General features: G+C 42.5%; 1 protein-coding gene across 3 annotated transcripts in view; it reads right to left on the bottom strand.

Moving 5' to 3' along the window:
• The window catches only part of USP13 (ubiquitin specific peptidase 13), a 120,055-nt gene that overhangs the window by 52,130 nt on the left and 44,278 nt on the right, over positions 1–23,647 (bottom strand). For all 3 annotated transcript variants that reach the window (XM_036851569.1, XM_036851571.1, XM_036851570.1), the window contains exons 5-10: positions 22,542–22,684; positions 20,252–20,436; positions 12,242–12,336; positions 10,963–11,150; positions 4,577–4,648; positions 4,129–4,222 (exon numbers count right to left, since the gene is read on the bottom strand). In XM_036851569.1, the coding sequence (XP_036707464.1) occupies positions 4,129–4,222; positions 4,577–4,648; positions 10,963–11,150; positions 12,242–12,336; positions 20,252–20,436; positions 22,542–22,684 (777 nt within the window). The remainder of the gene's footprint in view (positions 1–4,128; positions 4,223–4,576; positions 4,649–10,962; positions 11,151–12,241; positions 12,337–20,251; positions 20,437–22,541; positions 22,685–23,647) is intronic.

The raw sequence follows: 23,647 nt of genomic DNA, 5'->3' as shown, positions 1-23,647 counted from the left end.
AAGATCACAGGAATGAAAAAAAAAATACATGCATCTCAGCCTGTCCCCAATGTACAGGTGTATGTCACCTGTTGATTTAAATTTTTAACCTTAAACCCTAAACCTTGGACCAGTAATTCCTAACTCATGTCCAAACCCCAAATCTCCTAAGCTAAAGGAACAGAGGGTATTCCCCCAAGCTATTTTTCATATTTCAAAAGATGAGTTAGAAATGCTACATTTGCCCAAAGAAGGAAAATGGAGGTTAGTGAAAACAAAGTTCTTATGTTTGGAGCTAAAATTACATCATCTGGAAGTAGAACCCTGGTTATATCATGCTGATCAAAAACTGAGACCAGCAATTCTGTGTCAAGGATTAGTTAGATGGGAAGTTAAATGAATTGTCACTTAAGAAACAGTTTGTTCGGAATACAGAATTGTTAATAATGTGCTATCTTCAGAAGGAGAAAGAAATTACGGAGTATTCAGCATTAAAATGTGTGAAAGCACTGTCTTAGAATGCATAAAGATCAGGAATATTATTTTTTGAAGAAGAAAAAGTGTCCTTTTCTAGTGAGGAGGCTTTAGCTATTATAAACGCAATTTAATTTTAAAAATCAATTCAACAAATTTATACAGAAATGGCAGTGCCCCCCAAAAAACACTGCAAATCTTTTTATAGATGAAATATGTATTAAGCATGCATATATAAAAACTAGATTTCACCTTGGTCTGTAGCAGAGCAATTTAATATCCAGAAGTATATATTTTAGAAATGACCCAAGATGTGGGTAGCCCAAGTTACTGGGCTACCTGGTAATTCCGCAAACTTTAGGCAACCCCTTTTTTTTTTTAACTTTTTATTTTATATTGGAGTAGAGTTGATTAACAATGTTGTGTCAGTTTCAGGTGTACAGCAAAGTGATTCCGTTACACATATACATGTACCTATTCTTTTTCAAATTCTTTTCCCATTTAGGTTGTTACATAATATTGAGCAGCGTTCCCTGTGCTATACAGTAGGTCCTTGTTGGTTATCCATATCGCAGTGTGTACATGTCAATCCCAAACTCCCAATCTATCCCTTCCCCCAAACCTTCCCCCCTGTTTTGTAAATAAGTTCATTTGTATCTTTTTTTTTTAGATTCTGCATGTAAGCAGATTATCATACTATATTTCACTTTCTCTGTCTGACTTACTTCACTCAGTATGACAATCTCTAGGTCCATCCATGTTGCTGCAAATGGCATCATTTCATTCTTTTTAATGTAAGCAGCCCCTTTTGTCATCCACCTACCAGCATCTACACACTGAGGCACTGGGAGCCTGAAACAAGTACTGGAACAACTGTTAGGGAAGCAGGACAGTGCAGTGGTCAATTCTGCACACACTCAGGGCCAGACTGCCTGGTGTAAACCCCAGCTCTCCCACTCCCTGGCTTTGTAACTTTAGGTTAGGATTCTGTGTATCCATTTCTGCATCAGTAAACATACAGGAAGGGCCTGGCCTTTCGTAAGCACTATGTAATGCTAGTTATTGGTATCTCTGGTGGTGACCCTGTAAAAAAGCATTCCCGCCACATGGCTCTGTGTTCTCTCCCCTCCACCACACATTCCTCTCGTAATCTATCCTCTTCTTTGCTTCAGCACATCTTCTTTCATCTCTTGGAGCATTTCAGGCTCATCTACAAGATAAGACACAAACACCAGAGACCTAGGACAAGACCACCTGACCAAAGGGCTCCTGAGACCTGGAAGAAGAAAGATTCTCACAAATTGGTTTCTCTGAAACCAACTGCCAGTGAAAATCCTGATGCCTCAGAAAGTAATTCTCTCCACTGTCAAGAGGAGTGGAGATTTTACAATGAATTACTTGCCTGTTCAAGTAACAGCTTGAAACTGGCACCTCCAGGGCCACAAAGAAAATCATACGGTCAACTCAAGCTCATTCTGAATGTTAAAGGGACCCAATTGATCCTGGCATGTCGGAGCGGGAAAAGGACTTTACACATCATCTAGATCAAGGGTCACATACCCAAATACCCAGCGTACCAGCCAGGTCACGAACCACAAAGGGACTGGAGCCAGCTGGGGACAGTGTGTCCTGTATGAAGGGAGGGCTGCTACTCAGCTCCAGCCAACTGCTGTCGCGGGCCTGGGACTGCCAGAGGCTCTGAGTGTTTAAAAGAAGCTGGAAAGTCAGATTCTGGGGCGGGGTGGGGGGGGGGAGGTGCAAGCAAAACACACCTGCAGGACAGATATGGTCCAAGTGCTGCCGGGTTTCACACCTTGAACCAGACAGGGCAGAGGAAGCCTCAGACCCCTGGAGATCACACAGCTACCACGCTAATCCAATGGTGGGGAGGGGACTAGGGTCCCCAGCTGTTCACAGACTAAATAAGGAATATGACTTATATAAGAACTACTTTTTTTCTAATGTAAAAGGATATGGTGATATTAAAACCAAATTGTCCTTCCAAACACTGCTAAATTGATGAGTTTTCATTTCCCATTTTCTCAAATGAGGAGATTCCAAGAGCACAACAGTCCTGTACTGTACACAGATTTTATCTACATTAGAGAGGGGACCTTCACACTTGCACTATTCACAACCACCAGCGAGACCAATCTTCCATTTGATGGTTGAGACTGAAAGGTTACGGGGCTTGCCCCCAGTCTCCAGATCCCTTGCAAAGGCAGGAGAGGAAGCCAGGCTCCCGAGTCCCAGTTAGTCTCCGTCTCCTCCACCAGGGCAGGTGGACTCTGCCCCAAGAGTGGCCCAAGAAGTGACAGCCTGGATGAAAACCCAGGATGTGATCAAAAACAACATTTGGGGCCAAGTTTTTTCACCATCATCTCTTCAAAGTTCCACAGGAGCTCAGAGGTAGAAGAAGCCTGGATAACCCGATACCCCAGCCCAACTCCCGAACCACCTCAACTGCATCCCAACTGGGGGTCTTCCTGTCTGGGGTGGATAAGGGACTCATTGTTGCAATGCTGGGTAACAGTGCAACTGGAGGACTTAGGTTTGCCTGGCCATGACACTGTGATCTCCAGGCCTGGCCCTCAAAATGTCTACATCCCTCTCCCCACCCCCAGACACTGCCTCTATATGTTCCCTTCCTAGTCTCTCTTCTCCCGTTTGCTCCATTTCCCCAACTAATTGGCTTCCTTATGAAAAAGAACTTATTCACTTTCGATTCTTGCTCTCAGTCTGCAGGCATTAGTCAAGGATGACTGACTTAAGCTGGGAGCACAGAGGTCACACACCCGAGAAACAGAACTGAAAGAACTTGCCCACTAAGTCAAGACAAGGTACCCTGGAGGCAGAGCAGGCGCTGGGGAAGCGGGGCCTGCATTCCACCCGGGATGACTGCAGCTGTGGGAGCCAAGACCACCAAATACAGCTGTGTAAGCTGCGCACTGCACAACTCCAAGGGCACCACTCCAAGAGGCCAGGCTGCGAGTGGCGCCATCTGGAGTTGCGTTAACAGAGCAGCCCAGGGAGGGGTCAGTGGCCCAACCTGCAGGCACATGGAAATGGGAGTCTGGCTATTAGGAGATGAAGCACATCTTTCAATGAGTCAAGTAATAGTGACTGAATGGCCAACTGAGTTTCTTATACTGGAGTGTGCTTACAAACTCCCCGGCAGCTTAGTTAAAATGAGGGCTGCCCAGCCCTCCCCAGAAATTCAGAATCCTCAGCTCTAGGGGCGGGATAGGAATATGTGTGTTGTTGTTTTTTAACAACCAGCCTCTTGAGAAACCCTAGCAAACAGAGTTGAGGCTTAGGAGAACACAAACACTAGAAGGGCCAAGGTTGGGGTACCGAGGGGAAAATGTTTATATTTTTATACGTTTATTCCTTCCATTCCAGCTCTATTTTATGAATAATATTATTTCTAAAGACCATTAATGATGGCAATCACATATAATCCATGAAGCAAATGCCACCAGAAACCCCAACCCTGGCTATTCCTTACCACGATTTTTAAGAGCAGACAGACACCCTAGACCCTGAAATGAAAGAGCTATTTTGACAGCTTGCTAAATTGACGGCCACCATTCGCCAAATCACAGGAAATCCATGCTCTTGCTGAGAAGGTTCCTCTTTCCACCGTTTCAGTGTGGCAAACACCCAGACGCATACCTTGTGCTCCTCCTTCATCACCTGTTCAATGAGCTCGGATTTCATGGGAGGTTTTGAATACTGGCCTGAGAGAAGGCCATGTCCTAACTTAGTCCTGGACAGAAGGGAGAAACAGACAAAAAGGTTATTGCTGTTTGCCCTCAGAGATATTAAAGTTACCTACAAATTTCAATAAGTACAGCTGCTTTTAGGTGGAACACTGTATCTCAATTACTCACAAGTAACTTCTCTGTTTGATTCTGCTTGATACTGATTCCATTTTCAACTTTTCTCAGTACTTTACAATGTTACTGATTTTTTTCTTTTTTACAAAAGCAACACATGCTTATTTCAGAATACTTTTAAAAATACGGACAATAAAGAAGAGAATTGCCTTTAATTCTGCAACCCAGAGAAAACCACTAGGAACACTGTATCAGATACTTAAAAATTACAACAGGGCACTTACATCTGTGTGTTGAAATCTTGTGTTGGATCTAAAGGAGAGTAGTCAAATATTCTTGGAAGATTTCCTACATACCTAGAAAATGAAAAGCAACAGTCAAAACATAGGAACTGAGAGATGAACAGAACCAAAATAAGCTATCATCCTAGCTAAGACCTTCTTGCCTTTCTGTCAACACTAAATCATCCACCTGAAGAGAATTTTTTCCTGAGCTCTTACCTCTGCAGTCATATTCATGGGCCTCCCTAAAATGTTTATGCTTCTATCAATGGGTCTCAACCCCAGGTGCGAGTTAGAATCCCCTAAAGAATTTCTAGAAAAAATACGAAAGCCAGAGCCACCCCCAGATGTTCTGATTTCACTGCCTGAGGTTGAGGCCTGGGATTTGGAATCTTTTACAAGTTCCCCAAGTGAGTCTAACATGTAGCCAGAGTCAAGGACCACTGGCTTACGCCATCTCAACTACCTTCCCAAAAACGAAAGGTGAGGTTAGGAACTGTTCTGGTGGTGTCAAAATGAATAATGACAGCAGTAACAACTACCGTTTCTGAAGCGTCTCCTAAGCTGCCTGATTAAGACCTCATTACAACCATATGAGGAAGGGATTATTGTCGTTACCTCATTCGAGAGATGAGAAATCAGGGTGCAAATTCATTAGGTAGCTTCCAAAATCACCCAGGAGGGAGTGATGAAGCCCAGAGTAGACCCAGGCGGCCCGGCTCCCAAGCTGTGCCCTGAGCCACGCTGCCAGATGTACCTGCCCCATCCACAGTCCCCTGTGCAGCCCAAAAGCCCTCCTTCTGACCAGTTTACCTGACAGAGCAGCCTAACTGTAACCATCCATCTCTCATCTCAACACACAATCATTTCTTTTTTTTAAATTTCCCTCCGAACGTGTCAAAAATGTATTTTCCTGTATTAGTTGTTTCCAATGGTACATATCTGTCAGTCTGTCTACAGAACAATCTTCAAAATTAAGTAGATGAATAAACTAATATCTTTTTCATTGAACAAGCATGTTTTTCAAAAGAGAAAGCACATAAGTGAATTCATTACATTTAAATAATTATACATAGATTGGGAATTATTTTAATTTTAATTTTTTTAATATCTTTATTGGAGTATAATTGCTTTACAATGGTGTGTTAGTTTCTGCTGTATAACAAAGTGAATCAGCTATACATATACATATATCCCCATATCCCCTCCCTCTTGCATCTCCCTCCCACCCTCCCTATCCTACCCCTCTAGGTGGTCACAAAGCACCCAGCTGATCTCCATGTGCTATGCGGCTGCTTCCCACTAGCTATCTATTTTACATTTGGTAGTGTATATATGTCCATGCCACTCTCTCACTTCTTCCCAGCTTACCCTTCCCCCTCCCCGTGTCCTCAAGTCCATTCTCTACGTCTGCGTCTTTATTCCTATCCTGCCCCTACGTTCTTCAGAACCATTTTTTTTTTTTTAGATTCCATATATATGTCAACACACAATCATTTCTTTCACTTCTTAAGTTCATTTCCTATTTCACACCCCCTGCTTTGTGCCGTTCACGTTTCCCTCTTGAGGCTTGGACTCTCTGAGCCTGACAGCTCTAGGAAGAAGCATCCAGAAGCAGATCCCTCTCCCTGTCCCTTCCTGCACCCTGCCTTGCCTGCTTCTCTGACCTCATTCCCACCCCTCTCTTCCAGACCACAACGCCCCGGCCATTTCCCCTTCTTGCTGCCCAGGGCACACCAAGCTCGCTCCTGCTTCAGGGTCATGCCATCCTGCTGTCTCTTTCCTGGAACGCTCTCTCTACGGATCCTTGCTCCCTTTCATGTTCCATATCACCTGAGCCTGGCTAACTTGCTTCTTGGCATGAATCACTATTTGCAACTATACAATTTATTTATGTTCTTGTTTATTATCTATCTTTCTAGAGATTATATACTAGAATATAATCTCCATGAAGGCAGAGACTTTAAATGACTGCATCTCCAGCACTAGAACAGCATCTAACATGTACAAGGCACTTGATAAATATGTGTTGAATGAATATATTCATATCATTTAATCACACAACCAATTTTCATAACTGACTACCTAATGACCCAACAGAACAGGCATTACTGCAGTAAAGTCTTGGCAGAGAACCATGATACACTACAGTTAGTAATGACCTCTAATTAGATCCCTGAAATACTAGAAACTTCTAGGCACCTGCTGATTACAAACTCGGAATTTGTATCCAAGGTTATGTACCAACATAAAAATTAACAGAGCACACGTCTCTGGAATAGTCCCATTCAAATGGCTTTTGGTTATATCACTAGAACAACAATTCCATTTAGAAATTTTCCATGGACCAAGAGCCAAATAATAGATAAACCAAACTATATTCAGAGTCAGAGGTTGCACTGAAGAATTCTTAATTAATATACAACATGATAAACATTATAAACATTAGCTCTCTTACAATCCAGTCTTTATCATATCTCAAAACCTGATAAGACAAAAAAAAATCCACTGCTAAGATGAACATTAGTGAAAAGCTTACGCTTTCTGGCAAGGTTGATGGAGAAGAATAAAGTTAAAGGGGGTAAATCTTTGATGTCAGAAAAGTCCATTTTGCTAGTAATTTATATTCCTTTTCTAATCAATGAGGAATATCCTCTATTACAACAAAATTAAATTAAAAGGCAGCACTAGGGGCTTCCCTGCAGTAGTTAAGAATCCACCTGCCAATGCAGGGAACACGGGTTCAAGCCCTGGTCTGGGAAGATCCTACATGCCGCGGAGCAACTAAGCCCGTGCACCACAACTACTGAGCCTGCGCTCTAGAGCCCGCGAGCCACAACTACTGAAGCCCGCGTGCCTAGAGCCCATGCTCCGCAACAAGAGAAGCCACCGCAATGAGAAGCTTATGCACCGCCAACGAAGAGTAGCCCCCGTTCGCTGCAACTAGAGAAGGCCCACGCGCAGCAACGAAGACCCAACGCAACTAAAAATAAAAAATAAATAAATAAAATTTTAAAATTTTTAAAAGGCAGCAGTACGGCTTCCCTGGTGCCGCAGTGGTTGAGAATCTGCCTGCCGATGCAGGGGACACGGGTTCGAGCCCTGGTCTGGGAGGATCCCACATGCCACAGAGCAACTGGGCCCGTGAGCCACAACTACTGAGCCTGCGCGTCTGGAGCCTGTGCTCCGCAACAAGAGAGGCCGCGATAGTGAGAGGCCCGTGCACCACGATGAAGAGTGGCCCCCGCTTGCCGCAGCTGGGGAAAGCCCTCGCACAGAAACGAAGACCCAACACAGCCAATAAATAAATAAATAAATAAATAAATAAACAGAAAGATTAAAAAAAAAAAAAGGCAGCAGTAATGCTGGATAATTTTTAAAGTATCAATACTTATATCTTCAATTTGTAATCTAGTGGTTTTCAAAGCAAAAAACAGTTTTGCTATCTGACAATCCATCTTCCTTGTCATTCAATTCGTACACCAGTTTATTTAGATTTGCTCCTCATCGGAATTATTTTGAAATGTAAACTGGGTTCAAGTGGCAGGCAGGGTATCAAGGAGTCCGGCTGATGTTCCCGAATTACACCGTGGTTGTGCGTAAGTCATTTAATCTCTCTGTGAGTCACTCTTTCTACTTACAAAATGGAGATACCAGTCCTGGACATTACTCCACTGAGTTAGTCCCACTGGGGAAAAAGGAGTTTGAAGAGCAAGTACTTCAACCCAGTGATATTCGGTAAAAGAACCAAAAGACTAAGAACAAGTATGAAAAATAAGTTGCTCATGTTCTAATATATACAGTAAATGTTTAGGAAATAGAATACAAAATGTTAGATACTACAAAATTCTACAACCCTTGAAACGAGACCAGGTGAGAGATTCAAATCTCAAATCCAAATTATAGACATGGGGTACATTTTTTCATGGAAGAAAAAATTCAGAAAGTTAATTGTTCATCAAACTTTGAAGTGTAGAAAATATTTTCAAAAACAGTAGGCTGTAAAGCACTAAAAATGTTGTTGCGCTTTGTAACAAAAGAATATAAGTGTCTTCCATTCTAGTTTAAAAGAAATAATAATTATACAACACCTACCATGAGTACTTTCCCTCAATAGTTTAAAAAAAAAAATCTTGAAGCATGAGACAGATAAGATGAAGCTACATTGTTTCCAAATCAAATGATAATACAGGTATGAGACATGGGTAAGAACTTATAAAAATATTACAATGCATGATGCGTAACTTTGAAAAGGTTTTCACATCTCAGAGCTTCAAACTTGCTCCTCCTTTTCTCCAAAACCCTGTCTACACTCCTCCTGCACATCAGTCAAGGTGAGTATCCCTTTGTGTGTCCCTTCTTCAAAGAGATCCTCCCTGACCACCTCCTTCCCTTTTCCTTCATGGAATTTACCATATTTATAACCATGCAGTTGTTCTTATGATTACAGATACTCCTCAGCAAAGGATGGGGTTACATCCCAATAAACCCATCATAAGTTGATGATATCGTAGATTGAAAATGCATTTACAATACCTAACCTATCAAACATTGAAGCTTAGTCTAGCCCACCTGAACCATGCTCAGAACACTTACATTAGCCTACAGTTGGGCAAAATCATCTCGCACAAAGTCTATTCGATAATAAAGTGTTGACTATCCAATCTAGTTTATTGAATACTGTACTGAAAGTGAAAAACAGAAAGGCTGTCTGGGTACAGAATGGTTGTAAGCATATCAGTTGTTTACCCTCAGGGTCGCGTGCCCGCCTGGGAGCTATGGCTGCTGCCCTGCCCAGCATCACAAGAGGGTATGTACCTCCTGTCACTAGCCCGGGAAAAGAGCAAAATTCAAAATTCGAAGTACAGTTTCTACTGAACACATATCACTTTTGCACCATCTTGAAGTCAAAAGATCTTAAGTCGAATCATCATAAGTTGGGGACAGTCTACATTTATTTAATGTCTGTTTCCCCAACTGGGGCTGGGCACCAGGTCCTTTTGTTTACCACTGAACCCCCCATACCCAGCACACTGCTGAGCAGAGCAGAACCCACTCCTTATTGGCTGGATGGAAAAAATTAAAACCTGACATGGAAAACTGACCATAAATTTCCAAAGCCAGGAACAGTATGAAGAGGTAAGACTTCAAATACCAAGAGAGGAAGGAAAAGGACATCTGATATACTTTTATTAACTACCTTTAAAATCATTAGCATTCAACTCCACGTGGGTAAAAAATTGCCCTGTGCTGTCCCTAGCGTGCTATATGCCCGTCATTCTGTCTTAGCACATGTGTGTCCTCTTCCATACTCGAACCAAGGTCGAATCCTACCTGCTCTGGGAAACACTAGAGATTATTTCCTAAACTTAGGCAGTGGCCGCCCATGAGCTGCAGCTACCAGTCTCTGTGGCTCCCTGTCCTAAGCACAGTCGAAGGAAGAAAAGGGCCAGAGACACAGCCCCTCTGCCCCTCAGCAAGGGAGGAAGCAGGCAGCCTGAACATGTACGGTTGGGAAGCACCCTAAATCAGTGCCTCCCAATTACTTGTGGTGAAGGGCCAGCTAGTTTGTTGATTTCAACTCATATAGATGATACCTTTAAAAATACAACAAAAATAAATTATAGTTGACCCCTGAACAACACGGGAGTCAGGGGCACCAACCCTCGGCACAATCGGAATTCCATGCATAACTTTACAGTCAGCCCTTTGGATTCACAGTTCCTCCTTATCCATGGTTTCAACCAACCGCAGATCCTGTAGTACGGTAGTACGTATTTATTGAAAAAATCCACATATAAGTGGACCCGTGCAGTTCACACCCATGTTGTTCAAGGGTCAACTGTATTGAAAAAATGAAATGCCACTTATAAAAAACGGCAACGTCAAATGCCTACCACAGTTTCTGAATGCTCACTCTCAGTTTCCATACCTGTCTCATTTCGGATCCATATCCAGCAGTCCAAGGACCAGCACCATCCACGAACCACATTTTGAGTAGCAAAAAAAGAAAAGCTTAAATCCTCTTAGAAGCTCCACTCACTCACCACTGACCAACCAGATCACCGAACCTCTCCTAGCGCATCTATAGGAAGAGATGTGGCAGTTTTGCTGTGAAGCTTAATGATTGTTACTTTCTTGGCATAGAGGGTATTGGTCTAAAAATGGAAGCCATTATTAATATGACAAATCCCTGTAGGAGGTTTTTCAGTTTACAAAGCTCTTCTTATCTCACCTGATCCCCATAACACTTGACAAGTGTTCTCACCCAGCTTCATGCGGGAAGTCACAGCACAGATGGTGAAGGGCTTCCTCAGCACACACTGCCTGACTGGACGCGGAGGGGGTGCAGGGCAGGCTGTGCACCCTGGTCTATACGGGACACTTACGCTCTCTGGAATTCCGGGATGCTGAAGATGGCCTGCATCACAGAGCTGAGATAGCAACTGTTGCCCAGGTTCTTGAGACCCGTGTATCCGGGGCCGTACATGGGCTTCAGCTTCGTCCCCGTCTCCTGGATCACCTCCCACTCGCTGATCCGCGGCTGGCTGTCATTGTCCTGGAGCCCGTTCTCTGTCTGGGGCAACGTCATTGAAGAAATACAACTTTAGCAATGATTATCATTCAAACATCATGTCCCACCAATTATTTCTAAGAGCAATAGATGTTTCTGCCTTTCTTCCCCAGTTAAACAGAGAAACAAACAACCTCATTAAAAAAGACTGACGTGGTGATGGTTGCACAAGACAAATGAACTTAATGCCACAGCACTGTACACTTAAAAAATGGTTAAAACAGTAAATTTTACATTAGGTGTATCTCTCCACAATTTAAAAAAAACCCACATTTAAAAGATTTTAAAATAAAAGAGACAGAGACTGGGAGGAAAGGAGATAGGAGGAGGAAGAAGACAAATAGGAATCAAAAAAAAGAAGCAAGTAGAATAATCTCAAGGGCAGATACAATGCAACACAGCAAACAAAAAGCAAAGCAGTTGGAGAAGAAAGTGGAATAAAACCATGGGGTTCGGGAGAAGCTCGACACAGGAGGGAGGTTTAAAGAAGAGCACAGAACACAAATTAAAAAGTGACATGAGTGAGAAAGAGGAGTTACAGAGGAGAACACGAGGAGAGGGAGATGACATGGGCTAAAGCAAAACACGCACAATTAACCAGCTCCCCATAGGGACAAATATTACACAGTCACGATACCAGCCTGAAAACACAATATGAAATGAGGCAAAGCGTTTCCATCAACAATAATCTGTTGGCTTATTCTCTCCACCCCTGCCCCAGGAGCTCTACTTCCCTTCCTGTAATCAATTAAAGTGATGTTGGTCACAGATCATTTTAAAGGTCATCTCCCCGTACCTTCTCCCTTTAGTGAACAAAGAGTGATTCACGCAACTCTCCATCACAGGAGACAGAAATTTTGCAAGTAAACTCCAACTAAAACAAAATGGTACTGGATGAGGTGCCATTTTTACTATAAAATAAAATTTAAAAATCTAAGCTGATAACCAAAAGAAAATGCTAATTAAGTTCAAGAAGTAAATGCAAACATTAAAACCTAAAACCTATAAAATGAAGATTTGTGTGATAGGAATTATATAAATACGAACAGTTTCCCCACAAAGTGGGAATAGAGACAAAAGGAGACCTTTCTTACCCCATGCATATGAAGCATATCAATTCCAAAATGCGCTAAGTGCTTGGCCAAATGAGGATCCAAAACAGGTTCCTCTTCTGGGAAAGAATACACATCTAGAAGGTGAAGAGAAAATAAGCACTGAGATCTGTAATCAAGTCATTCAATAATCAACACATATTTACCGAGCTCCTACTATGCCCTGGGCTTGGGATATAGCAATGAACAAAACAAAAATCTCTTGTGAGTTTCAACTGGGGGGAAGACAGATGATAAAAAATTAGTGTAATAAATAGGTATTTTTGTAAATATACCCATCATATCAATTCTTTTGACATTTCAGAAAGTAATTTTAAAAAGGTTTCTAAAACAAGAAAAAAAGAACAGTGTCCAAGTTAAAATAATTTAAAATTAGACAAATACAAATGCCTAACACAGATTGTTCTAACCTGAACCCCAGTGGCATAGATATAAGTTCGGGAGGAGGGAAGGGTGATGGAGGAAATAGCCATGCCGTCTTCCCACACAGGGAGAACCTGTGAGGAACAGAGAACACACAGGCCCCCGGGGCTGCCAAATGGCTGGACCGCAGCGTGAGGTCCAGGACAAAACAAAATTCTGCCTGTGGAACCCTCTATAGTCTCTCTGGTAGTCCCAGACCTACCACCTCACGACCCTCCACCTCCACCTGCCCCCTCATCCCCTCTTCCCTACTTCAGTGTCCATACCTCACAGAGCTGGTGAGGGATCTGTGAAGACTGCTGTGCTTCCCAAATGCGTCCACCCCACAGCACACAGAAGAAAATGATGATGCATTTAGCACAGTGGGGTAACTCAGGAGGCTCCACCCGCCCCAGGACCTCAGGGATCAGCATGTTGGCCTCATCCGTAACCCACTCACAGCACGCCGGTGTTGGGAAGCTGTGTGTTTGGGGGTGGCAGGGGAGGGTTCTCTCCTCAGGACCCTCATATCCCCCCTGACAACATAAGGCTTTAGACCGCACCTGGCTTCTTGCGGTATGATTCAAAGCAGCAGCATTACCTGGGAGCTTGTGAGAAATGCAGAATCTCGGGCCCAACCTCAAACCTACTGAATGAGAATCTGCATTTTAACAAGATCTCCACGTGCACAGCAAAGTCTGAGAGGCACTGCCTAGCGTTTTCAAAAGCTATCCAAACTGCTGCCTTATCTGTCGTCATAGGACAGTGCAATGCAGGAGAGGGAAACATTTTCAGGCCCATTTTGCAGGTAAGGAAACGAGGGTTAGAAAAGTTAAATCATTTGCCTCAAACCCCACACGTGGCCCAGAACCCAGGTATTCTGACTCCCGGCCCAGTCCTTTTTCCTCTGCACTAGACCATTTCCTCAGATCTCTCAGGAGACCAAGAGGCTCAGTGAAGCGCCATCCTAGGCCCTTAACAGGAATGGAGAGTCAAAAACCACAATTTCTTCACTTCTAAATTTGAAAAACAAAATCTGAAAATAGATATAAAGATATTATTCTTTAGGACAGTAAAAGATAGACTGTTCAAGGAGTTTCCTGCTCTTTGGAACAATACCAGGAGGAGAACAAAAAGTAATATATATAGAAACTATGGTGACCCTCTGACCCAAACCCAGATACAGAGACTCACTGCCACCCCAAAAAAGCCGCTCTTTCTATTATTAATAGATTAAACATTGTATAGCTTTCTCTTCTATCCCTCTTCCCTTAGGGGCCCATTTTAACTTGTGAATAGCAGCCTTCATCTATATTCCTTTTTTAAATATAATTCAGTGCTCTCAAAATCAAAAACAAAAGACAAAATCCCCAGCCCAATTAAGAAAAAATTTCCAAAAAGTTTAAATACCAAAAAAAAATTCTTTGAACTAATAACTTAAAACAAATACATCAACAATATTTTTAATCTATGACACATGACACCAAAATACCACTCAAATATTGGCTGGAAGGTGAAAATGACACTCCCCAGGCATTTATCTTTGGTTATTATTAACTAGTGAGATAGTTTTGAAGACTTAAGACTTTAAGCCTCTAATTATCAGAGCTCCAATAGAAAATAGTAAGATTGCTAGAAATGCACCATTTGCATGGGTCTAGGATTTTGAAATAAGTGAAAATCACATAGAACTCTATGGTTCTTAAGCCATTAGGCTCCAGCCTAATGAGATATTAGTGAGAAATTAACATTTCCTGTCTCCAGTCATTAACTGCTCCAAAAATATGACATGATTTGGTCAGACACAACAGTTACTTCTTACCCCAATGACAAAAACAGTTTAGTGAGTAACACACAAGAAATCTAAAAATGAACTGTGATCCTTAAACCTGGCAATCATGAAGAATTTTAAAATGACATGTAGTCATAGAAAAAAATTTTGAAATAGACTCAGGGGCTGCAAATCCTTACACATTTTTCATTGGGAAATTCACTTTATTTCCAACTTCTGCTTAGCAAAGTCAAGTCTTAGCTCAGAAACTATTGTAGCAAATAAGCATTGCCTGACAAGTATTACCCTGCCGACCTCTTCCTTGACTTAAAAGCTTGGAGCCAAGAAACACAGTTAGGAAGCTCACAGAAAGATCGTCCTAGGAATAGTCCAAGCAGTTTCATAAGTAACTACGTTTACTTTAGAAGGAAACCAGTCATTGTTTCATTTCAAGTTAAATGACAAATTAAGCCATGGAGAGCACGGAGAGACCCGCAGAAGGGAAAAGATAAAGGAAAAGGTTTACAGCATGAATAACTCAATGATGTGATAAGCATGTTAGAAAACAGTATGTGCATTAAGTTCCAAAACTAAGGAAAAGGTTAGAGAATAGAGATGAAGACTAAGACTGAGACAAAGACTGAGAATCTGTAAGGAATTTGCATAAAAATGGTAATAATTTCTTTTCTCTGAATGGGAAGGTTTCTTTTTGGTTTTTTGCTTTTCTTTTTTTCCCAAATTTATTATATTTTGATTGAAAAGAACGTTTTATAAGTAATTGCCAAAGATTAAAATGTTTCTATATGGTGGTATACTATTAGGACTAGTGTACCACTGGTCATCCTTGTTCACCCACAGGGATTCACTCACTCACTCATTCATTCATTTATTGATTCATTCATTGTATTGAACAAATATTTACTGAACACCAAATATATACAGATACTGAGGATTTAATATTAAATAAGACAAGCAGGGTCCCTGTCCTCACAAGTTTAAACTTTATTATTTCAAATAGTATTATAAGAATGTTGGTTTAGCATAAAGGACCTCAACAGATGTCTTCTTGGCTATGGTTTACTCATGTAACTTTGGGCTCTCTTTCCTAAGCCCCAGAAAATGGCATAAGTCCAAATTCTGCCCTCAGATACCCCCACAGGAAAGCAGAAGGAGAGAGAGGTAGAGATGTACCTCAACAAGATCTGGTGTTTAGAAAGACTAAAGAAACCAGAGAAGCTGGCTTCACTGCTCTATCATACAGCTCAAATGGGAAAAAAAAAAAAAAAACAGAACTCTTGGTCAAACACCAAGTCACAAGCCAGAGAGGAAAGGATCTCTCCAGAGTAAGTATGATCCATTCACCCAAACTGCATCTCTCCACCATGAGTTTATATTTACATGCCTATAGAGCATCTGCCACAGACAGGAAAAGGATAGAAACAAGAGAATGCTCCAGCAATTAATCTAGAAAACCAAACACAAAATGAATGAGGGCAGAGGTATATACCATCACCTTAGACAGTATAACTCGCAGGCCAGACAGAACCTAGACTGTGGTCAGGAAAGGAAAACAATTAAGAGGAAAAAGATGTCCATAAAATAGAAAAAAAGAAGAAAAAGAAAAAAAGGTAAATCAGAGGAGAAAACTTTATCAGTGTGTCTGTCTTCCTCCATCTGATTACAACACAAATATTTACTGAGCACCTACTATGTGTGAGGGGCTATGCTAGATGAGATAGAATAGTAAACAACAAACGTGGTGCTCAGGTCCTGACGTCCCAGGTGACCACCATTAGACACAGCAGCAGGATCTCATGAAAAGTGCCACAGTGGAGCAGCACAGAGGCACACAGAGGGGCACAAACCAGGTCAAAACTAAAATGAAGTAGTCAATGCCTTGATCCAAATCCTTGAGCTGATACCCAGGTCAGGGGTGAAGATGACCAAAGAAGAAAAATCACCTTCAGATGCTGCTGAGCTGGTGCAGGGGCCAGTGGGATAGGCAATTTCACTGCTGCCACGGGCATTACAGGAAGACTCTCCTGTAATCACCAAGGCTTTGAGGATTCTTCTTAGGTAAACTAATTTCTATGATGAAAGAAAAACACACCTTCTCTTGCCTCCAACCCTCTTCATTCCTTTCCCACCAAGAACCTCAACCTTGCTCTGCCAAACGAATGTCTCCTCCCACAGAGGAAAGCTTTTTGTTTGCTTGTATGGTGATCTGTTTCTTATTTTGTTTGCTGCTGTACCCATGGAACCCAGAGTGGAATTCGATATGGGGCCCACTTTTATTACCCAGACACCACAATGGCCTAGCCTGGAGGGATCAAGGCTTCCTGGAAGAACTAATTCTAGGCTGAGACCTCAAGATGAGTAGGAGCTTCTCACTGAGCAGGTATGTCCTTACTGGGGAGAAGGAAACCAGGACGATTGGATCACACGACCATTAAATATCTGAGTTCACAACCTGTTTGGATTCCATGTTCACTAAGCAATATTCTAAATATAATTCAGCTTTCCACAGGGAGGGAATGTACTGGTCGAGTTGACATAAACATCCCACTTACAGGTGGTTGTGGGTCTCACTAGAAACTAAAAACTAAACACCCTGACTTTAACACTTTGTCTCTTGTGAGTTGAATTAGCCTCAGTGAGCCTAGCAAGTATGGAAGATGGACCCTCACCAGTGGTAACGTGATCAGGAGGGGGCCACCCCACCCCCAGGCAGAGGGCACCCTGCCCTCCTGGGCCTCAACATCCACAAGGCCCATCATCAGACATTTATGGAAACTTTACACATGTTTTCATTAACTTATTTGGCTTTTAAATAAACAATAAGCTACAACTAGCAATCTATTAAACAGATTTAAAAGAAATGAAAATAGAGTTGATGCATCCCCTAAACCAGTATGTAATGATAATTAGACTGAAAATAATTATTTGCGTTAAAACCAACTCTGCACAAGATAAGCCGGAATCAAATCCTGATCTATTGTCAAAAAGTGAACATGGGCTTCCCTGGTGGAGCAATGGTTAAGAATCCGCTTGCCAATGCAGGGGACACGGGTTCGAGCCCTGGTCCGGGAAGATCCCACATGCTGCGGAGCAACTATGCCCGTGTGCCACAACTACTGAGCCCACGCACTGCAACTACTGAAGCCCACACACCTAGAGCCCATGCTCCGCAACAAAAGAAGCCACCACAATGAGAAGCCCGCCTACCGCAACGAAGAGTAGCTCCCACTCGCCACAACTAGAGAAAGCCCACGCACAGCAACAAAGACCCAACACAGCCAAAAACATAAATAAAAATAAGTAATTTTTTAAAAAATAGTCATTAAAAAAAAAAAGTGAACATTGCCTCAGCTAAGTGAGTTTAAGAACCCTCATCACAGGTGCACATTCTACATTGCTTTTGCCAATGTTTTATGCTTTCTATGGTTGAAAAAAGAGTACTTATTCAAATACTCTCAATTACATGAAGAGTAATTTGCGCACCACAACTACTGAGCCCACGAGCCACAACTACTGAGCCCGTGCGCTCTGGAGCCTGTGCGCCACAACTAGAGAGAAGCCCACGCACCACGATGAAAGATCCCGCATGCCACAACTAAGACCTGAGACAGCCAAAAATAAATAAATAAATAAATATTTTAAAAAAAAAAAATATGCATAGAGAATAGAATTAATCCTTGCCTTTACTACTAGCATACATTTAAATAGAATATAATTATTTACGTACTTACAGACCAGCTGGTTCATTTAATCAAAGTATCCATGCCTCCATGCATAAGATTTTGTTTGGAACTTAAAGATGAAAAAGACATAGCTCAAGCAAAATTTTAGAACAAATCCCCATATACAAATAATTGTTGTCTTGAACAGGATGTTCTGAGAGCTGGACTTCTAATAACTGGTCTTATCAAAACACTACATAATATTACTCAGCCATGAAAAAGAATAAAATATTGCCATTTGCAGTAACATGGATGGACCTAGAGATTATCATACTATGTGAAGTAAGTCAGACAGAGAAAGACAAATATCATATGACATCACTTATAGGAGGAATCTAAAAAGATGATACAAATGAACTTATTTACAAAACAGAAACAGACTCATAGACATAGAAAACAAACTTACGGTTACCAAAGGGAAAACAGGGAGGGGGATAATTTAGAAGTTTGGGATTAACAGATACACACTACTATACATAAAATAGATAAACAACAAGGACCTACTATATAGCACAGGGAACTATATTCAATATTTTGTAATAACCTATAATAGAAAAGGATCTGAAAAAGAATATATATGTATAACTGAATCATTTTGCTGTATACCTGAAACTAACACAACACTGTATGTAAATCAACTGTACTCCAATTTTTTAAAAAGGCTCTGCATAAGATAGCACTAAAAGTAGAAACATCTGAATTATCCTCCCCTTGCAACTATACCCAATAGAATGCCTACATTACAAACTCTTCTTTCTCTCTATAGGCCCTACAAGAACAATGATGGTTACCATATACAGCAGTCATCCAACAGAGCAATGACCTGTAAGCACTTTGCTGTAACCCTGAATCCAACTGCGTGTCCTGAATTTCCTCCTCAGATCCTGGAAGTCTTTAGGATTCAACCTGGCTTGTGTAGCGGTTTATTTATTTGAGGGGAAAATGTCTGGCACCAGCACCTGAGACTCTTGCAGCTACTTTTCTCTAATGAGTTAAAAGAAGTCCACTAAACTTTGGAAGTTTACCCAAAAGGTGAATCAAAAGAATCTTGCCATGACCTAACTGCCAGCCCTCAATTATAAAACAGATAAATGAAACCAGTTGGATGGAGAGGGCATGGCTGACAAAGAGTGTACAATATTCAGTGAAAATATCCTCACTAATTAACTTTGAGGCTGGCTAATTCAGTCAGAGAAAAATAGCAGAGAAGAAAAGCCAAATGTCTTTATATTTTTCCTAAAAAAATCATCTTACCTTAAAGTAAAGAAGAAATAAAGATTAAAACCTGGACAGATGGAGAAACTGACCTGGGTGTGGGTGCAGGTCTGTGCTTCGTAAGTGTTTTCAGTGATGCTGAGATGATGGGCTCTTATGGCCACTGCTCAGTATTTAAGTTTCTCGTTATTAACCCTGATGTAATTTCCCTTTTCCCTCACCAAATGGTAGAAGGAATTAACTGTACAAACATAGCCAAAAGCTAACATACATTGTGAGAGCACAAAGAAGACCAGTTCTGAAGCTGACAGTACAAGTAGGAACCACTTCTAACGCTTTGCTGCACTGGACACCGTCACTGCCTGCTGATGTCAGGGGCTCTGAACACACAGTATCTTTAAAACCCACCTCCTCCATAATGAATCCATTTGTACCTAAAATGATACTAATCCCCATAATGAATTCTAGGCCTTCCCTGTACTATTCTAATGGTGGGTTTGCTTATGCACACTCACTTCACAAGTCCTGGTTCCTGCTTCTGTCCTCTTAGCCAAGGGATATTCAGAAAGATACTAACAAAAGCAGCAAACTGTTATCACGACCTTACGGTGTGCACTGGCCTAAATGCTTATGCACCTTAACAAACCTATGAGGGAGGTACTGTGATTATCCTCAAGATGAGGAACCTGAGGCTTAGAAGGATTTGAAAACTCACCCAAGATCTCACAGCTAACAAGAGGCAGAGTGAGGATTCGAACCTGGGCCGAGTCCAGAGCTGATGCCCTCCAACCCCCGACATTAAGGCACTGGTTAAATCTAAGAGGGAGCCACTGTAAGTTCCCAAGCTGGTAAAGGCACACTCACCTGCCCTGTCAGGAGTGATGGCTCCCAGTTTCACAGCTAGAGGGTAGCCCAGGTCTCTGTAATGCTCCAGCGCATGCCCGTTGCCCCCGGAACTGTCAAAGAACCACTTCCCACACAGCACAGAGCCGTCGGTCAGATTCAACCAGAGGTTTTCTCGCAGGTCACACCTGGCACACTTCCAACCACTGTAAAATCATCAGACAGCAGTTAGCACAGCCAGAGTACAAGGCGTGATTAGAAAATTAACATCTAAGAAAATGGAGTGTCTCAAGCTGGGGGCAGTTGGGGCAGTCACAGGAGACCTCAGTGGAATAACAGAGATCCATTCCAGAGCAGCAGGGCCACTCAGTAACCTGCCTGCCTCCCAAATGGGGGCCAGCTCCTCCCAGCTCCTTCGAGATGGTTCTTTCTTTTTTTTTTTTTTTTAAGTCTTTTATTTATTTATTTATTTATTTATTTATTTATTTATTTATTTGTTTATTTATTTATTTATTATTTTTGGCTGTGTTGGGTCTTCGTTCCAGTGCGAGGGCTTTCTCTAGTTGCGGCAAGCGGGGGCCACTCTTCATCGCGGTGCGCGGGCCTCTCACTATCGCGGCCTCTCTTGTTGCGGAGCACAGGCTCCAGACGCGCAGGCTCAGTAGTTGTGGCTCACGGGCCCAGTTGCTCCGCGGCATGTGGGATCTTCCCAGACCAGGGCTCGAACCCGTGTCCCCTGCATTGGCAGGCGGATTCTCAACCACTGCGCCACCAGGGAAGCCCCGAGTTGGTTCTTTTACTTTAGAAAAGACACAGAACCTGAGGGTAGGAGGGAAGGTCATTTCCTTAAAATTCCTTACATGAGAGACTGTGGAGCCTGAGTAAGCTTAAAACATTAAAGATCCCATGTGTATAAACACCTGAAGTTCCAAAGCATTAGCCACAAGCAGTAAGACTGGTTTAAACAAAACTCTACTACACTGACAATCTAAATTAAGTAGAAAGGAAAACAACTTAACTGAAGGTTGAATGTCAAGTATGTGCCAGGGGCTTTACAGAACTTTTATCATTTAATTCTAATAAACACTCTTCAGCATTATTACCATCCCCACTATCAAAGGGAGAAAAAGCCCCGAGGTACCATGCCTTCCCTAAGACCACACAGAACAGGAATGCAGTACAGTCAGGGTCCAACCAGAAGGGACACATTCCTCATCTACCTGCTCTTTCCCTCCAGCACCTGCCTCTGGAAACACACTGGCATCTGATTACAGGAGGTGCGAAAGGAGCCTAAAGAGCATTCCAGCCAAAACGTGACAACCAAAGATTATTGTCCGTCTTTGTAAGTTGGGGGCCCCAGAAGCAGACTCTGAGACAAAGATGTGAATGCAAATGGCTCATTTGGGAGGCTATCCCAGGAGGCACCCTAGGGGAGTGAGGGAAGAGAGACTGAAAGAGCAGGAAGCCAGTGCAGGCACTGTGAACAAGCAGATGACCCCATGGGCCACTGGGGCTCAGTCCGGCTGAGGAACTCCAGGAGACAGTTACCCCACCCGAGCGTAGGGATCTAGGGTGTTCCTCCCTCACTCCACAGTCACTGGCTGAGGGTCGTTCCAGGAGCACAGGAGGGAGCACGGCTCTGCAGCGTTTCTGACTGTCCGGTGCACTGGCCCACCTGGCTCGGGCAGGCAGAGACAGCCCTCAAGCGAGGAGCTGCAGGTGCTCACAACCGGAGGCCTCAGCGTGGGGATGGGCTCCAGGGCAGGGGCTGGCCATGGTCAGCGTCTACTACAAAGGTAGAGATAATTCTAGAGAGCAGTTTGAGCTTTTTAAAAAAATTAATTAATTAATTAATTTTGGCTGTGTTGGGTCTTCATTGCTGTGTGCGGGCTTCCTCTAGTTGCAGCAAGCAGGGGCTACTGTTCGTTGTGGTGCACGGGCTTCTCATCGCGGTGGCTTCTCTTGTTGCGGAGCACAGGCTCTAGGCATGCGGGCTTCAGTAGCTGTGGCTCGAGGGCTCTAGAGCACAGGCTCAGTAGTTGTGGCGCACGGGCTTAGTTGCTTCGCGGCATATGGGATCTTCCCGGACCAGGGCTCAAACCCGTGACCCCTGCGTTGGCAGGCGGATTCTTAACCACTGTGTCACCAGGGAAGTCCCAAGCTTTTTTTTTTTTTTTTCCAAGCTTATTTTTAATAAAAGGCATCTGATAAGAAAATATATAATTGCTAATTCAGTGAAGAGGTAGAAAAATAAATATTCCTTTGGCCCGTTTTGCGGGGGGAAAGTTCCATTTTGCTGTCTGACCCTCACCTTGGAGGAATCCTGACTCCGTTGTCTAACTGGGTGAGGTTATTTGCATATTTGGACACTGGCAATTCATTTTCCCACGTATCTGGGTCCTGCTTTCTGTATGGAGATTTTGAGCTGAGAACTGCATCACAAGCAATTGTTACCTGTAAGACAAATACAGATGTGATATATTAAAACAGCTTGAGAGAACAGCAACTTCTATAAAATGAATTTTAAAGTTTATTAATAAATACAGCTTAATTCAAGAAAATTCAAAGAGCTCAGTTACCACGAGAGCAAGATGCTAGTTTCCTGACTCCAGCACATTCTCCCCGGGTCTAGCTAGGTTTTATCCTGGCCTGGAGTTTGCAATAGTAACAATGACACAAGATAGCAAAGAACCAAATCCAGTTTGTAAACCCAAGCATAAGAGTCAGATTTAACCATTGCTACCTCTTAGCAAGTGGAGTGAAAAGTATAAGGTGAACAATTTACAAGGGTGAAATTAGCAACAGGAATGCCTAGGATTTACCCAAGTGGTGTGTTTTACTCCTAACAAATATACACCCAGACGACCGATATCCTCAACTCGTCACACAATGATATGTGGTCAAGGGCACTTGAATGAAATGCAAGCAGCATGGCTCCATTTCTTAATCTAGTGCAAATGTGACACTGGATGGGGACATGCCTGGATGTCTCTGTGTCAGATCAGCCCACATCATGAGCAAATCTGTGATATCTGGCTTGGCACCAACTGACCACGGGGGAGGGCGGACTCTCTGCTTTCTCCCAAACCCCACTGATTCTGGATATATGCCTCTCGCCACATTCGCTACTTGCTTAATGCTATAAAGCGATTTCTAACTCTCTTTAAAAGCATATTCTGATGAGAATGTAAAATGGTGCAGCCACTTTGGAAAATAATTTGGCAGGTCCTCAAATGGTTAAACAGAGTTACCATATGACCCAGCAATTCCAATCCTAGGTATACACCCAAGATAAAAAGAAATACGTGTCCATGCAAAAACTTATACATAAATGTTCATAGAAGCATTATTTATAACAGCCAAAAGTAGAAATGACCCAAATGCCCATTAACGATAAATGGATAAAATATTGTATTT

This window comes from Balaenoptera musculus, chromosome 4, assembly GCF_009873245.2.
Source record: "Balaenoptera musculus isolate JJ_BM4_2016_0621 chromosome 4, mBalMus1.pri.v3, whole genome shotgun sequence".
Lineage (NCBI taxonomy): Eukaryota > Metazoa > Chordata > Mammalia > Artiodactyla > Balaenopteridae > Balaenoptera > Balaenoptera musculus.
Note: the sequence above shows the minus strand (reverse complement) of the source record. Positions and strands in the feature narration are given on the sequence as shown.